The 2,969-nt window shown below is 38.1% G+C and overlaps 1 protein-coding gene across 1 annotated transcript in view; it reads left to right on the forward strand.

Moving 5' to 3' along the window:
- PDGFRL (platelet-derived growth factor receptor-like) overlaps nt 1-2,135 on the forward strand; it is a 48,691-nt gene extending 46,556 nt beyond the window's left edge. The window contains exon 5 of the mRNA XM_008589583.1: nt 766-2,135. Within this exon, the coding sequence (XP_008587805.1) occupies nt 766-954 (189 nt within the window). The 3' untranslated portion in view covers nt 955-2,135. The remainder of the gene's footprint in view (nt 1-765) is intronic.
- Nucleotides 2,136-2,969: the final 834 nt, after the last annotated feature.

Below are 2,969 nucleotides of genomic sequence, written 5' to 3' on the forward strand. Positions count from 1 at the left end.
CCTTAGAAGACATTCATGAATTTGAATAGAGGGTTTTTTTTTTTTTTTTTTTTTTTTACATTGCTAATTGGTATTTATGAGTAGAAAAGGTTTTAACTTAAACGTGTTGTAAATATTACTTATGTTAAACTAATTCAGAAAACCTTACCTTATCACTGAAGTTGGTTGAAGCATCTCAAAAGTGACCATCTCGCTTTCTAGAAAAAGGGGGTCATGTCATGTAGGCCATCGTCTCCTCCATCCTTGGTCCAGCTTTTCTCCCACTGGCGTCCTTAGGCACCTCTGTCTGGTCATACTTCTTTCCCTCCCAGCCTGAACAATCGGGAGTTCTTATTCATTCACACAGTGAATGCTTTGGGCTCTGACTTTAAATTCAGTGAATAAGAACCATTTGGCTAGGGGTGAAAGTAGGCAATGGGAAGGGGGGCAGTGGAAAGTTTCTCCCGTGTTTTCATGCCTAGTCCCAGTTCTGCTTGCTTGGAGTTCCAAAAGAATAAATTTTAAGTACAAACTTACTGGAGAAAAGGGCAGAAAGAGAGCCCCAAATAACATTATGAAATTCAAGAGTCTACTTGAAAAAAATGCAGCCTAAAATGATTATATGGTGTAAAAGCTCCCACAACCTATGAACTACGCATACTGAATAGTCTTCTATAAGCGCGTGTCTTGCACCTTGAAAGGAACACTCAACCGTGTTGGGTGAATGGGAGCTGTATACAGCAGCTTGTCATTGGTGCTTCAGTCTGTGTGGGTGTCGTTAAACAGGAGGAAAGGCCCGTGACAATTCAAGACACTTGGAGGCTGATCCACAGAGGACTCGGACACACCACTCGGCTCTCCCAGAGCGTCATTACAGTCGAAGACTTTGAGACCATTGACGCAGGATATTACATCTGCACAGCTCAGAATCCTCAAGGGCAGACCACAGTAGCGACCACTGTTGAGTTTTCCTGATTTGGAAAATGAACTTATGGAAAGCCCATTTGTATGCACAATCAGCTTTGGTGTTCTTTTTATTAGCTCTTTTTATATAGCCAGACGCTGATGTCAAGTGCCAAACCCAACTCCTGCCTTGTGATTCAGACCCAGACATCCAAACTAGAAGGAAGTCATCAGGTCTATTAATAGAATTGTTAACTTCTCTAACAGAAAGCATGTATTTTCGATTGTTTACCTACACACGTGTTTCTAGTTTTCATACTAAGGCGAAATTTATGTAAACAACTTTATATAATCATTTCTATTAAATGAGCAAGTTTTTTGTAAAAAATAAAAAATGGGCTAAGTGCTCGTTTTTTTTAGTTGGCTTGAAACACATCCAGGAGGACTGGTTGGCAGTGATACTCAGGTCGATACCTAGTATTCTTTTCGATATAACAATCACAATATATTAGAATTTTAAAATGTGCTAATATATAGTTCAACTTCTTATTCATAAGCAGCAACTCAATTCAAATGCTTAGACGTGTTACTTTTCCTCAGTAGCAACTTTAAAGCTAAGGTGAGTTAATTTATGAAGGTACTGAAAAAAAATCATGTTTTTTCTTTAACTGATGTACTCAAAAGCACTAATTCTAGATTAGTCTATTCAATAAGGACTAGAATATATGTTTTTAAAAGTTTAACCTTCAATATAAAACAGATGCATTAAGATTCAACTTTAGACATTTTTATCTTCTTCAAAAATATTTACACCATAGCTGTTGCAATTTTCTTGTTACACAGCAGGAATTGATAAAACCAGCCAAAATTTCTCAAATACACATAGCTTTGAATTTAGAAAAGCTTTGCGCTAACTCTAGTTCTGTGAGCCAAATTTCAGCCCATGACCAATTTTGCGGTTGCATTAGAAATTCCAGGGAAATAGCCTAAGAGGAGACACAATCTTTGCTGTGCTTCTGAGAAGGACTGTAAACGGGTAACGCTTTGAAGAGTGAAGTATGTCAGAGACTGCAATGCTTATATTGAAGATTCCAGCATTATTTATTTGATCAAAGTAAAATACACTTTCCATTACTAAAAACTGAGCACAACTACAGTTGTTTACACATCCATATTTTTATGACGTGCCAACATTTTGCATCCTACATAAAACATTTGGTTTGAAAAATTAAAGTTCTCTATTTTATTTCCTATCTTCTCTCATGTTGTCTCCCATCCTCTGAAGACATTTTATGTTAATTGCTGTAAGATTTATTTCCCAGACTCCTAAATGGTATGGAGGACAGCAAAGAACAGCGTAAGATTCACCATGCATACAGGATGAATGGCAAACCTGACTGTGACTAATGTCATTGAGAACCTGGAAGCATGAGCAAAGATATTCCAGGAGGTGGCAGTGAGCTACGTTTCCATTTATCAGAAGCGAACATGGAAGGTTACATACATAATAAACTATTGGAAGTTAAAGACTTCAGACACAATCACTAATTTAAAAAAACATGCATCGTGAATATCAATTTGCTATGTAGTGTACATGTAAATGACGACTCAAATATCCACCTCTAGTATCCTGAATCTGTTCTTACTATAGGGGTTATTTGTACAGCCACTGAACTCAGATTAGTAAATACTCACATTGCAATGCTGACACGTGCAGGGAGAGGGAGAAAACGCCACAGTTCTTCCTTCCACCTTCCCCAAAGTCTTAGAATTAGTGGAAGTAATAAGTGAAGTTTTGAAAAGAAACTGAAATGCAACTTTGCAACTTGGAGGAGAGTTGTCCAAGCCACATTCTCCATTCGTCAGCTGGCCATTCTGCTGCCTTTCCAAAAACAGAAGGATTCCTCAAAGAGTACCTGAAAAACGAGCATTCTCTTCCCAGACGGCTGTGCTGTATTAAATACTGTGTACTTGCCGTATTAGCCAAGGTGCTTCTACCCATCGGTAAGCTCTGAATCCTGTCTTTCTTAGTTCTACTGGTCAGTGACTTTCTCTTTCTCCTTCTTTCTCTCTCGAAGGTTTTCCAA

Source organism: Galeopterus variegatus, unplaced genomic scaffold (assembly GCF_000696425.1).
Source record: "Galeopterus variegatus unplaced genomic scaffold, G_variegatus-3.0.2 Scaffold5534, whole genome shotgun sequence".
NCBI lineage: Eukaryota > Metazoa > Chordata > Mammalia > Dermoptera > Cynocephalidae > Galeopterus > Galeopterus variegatus.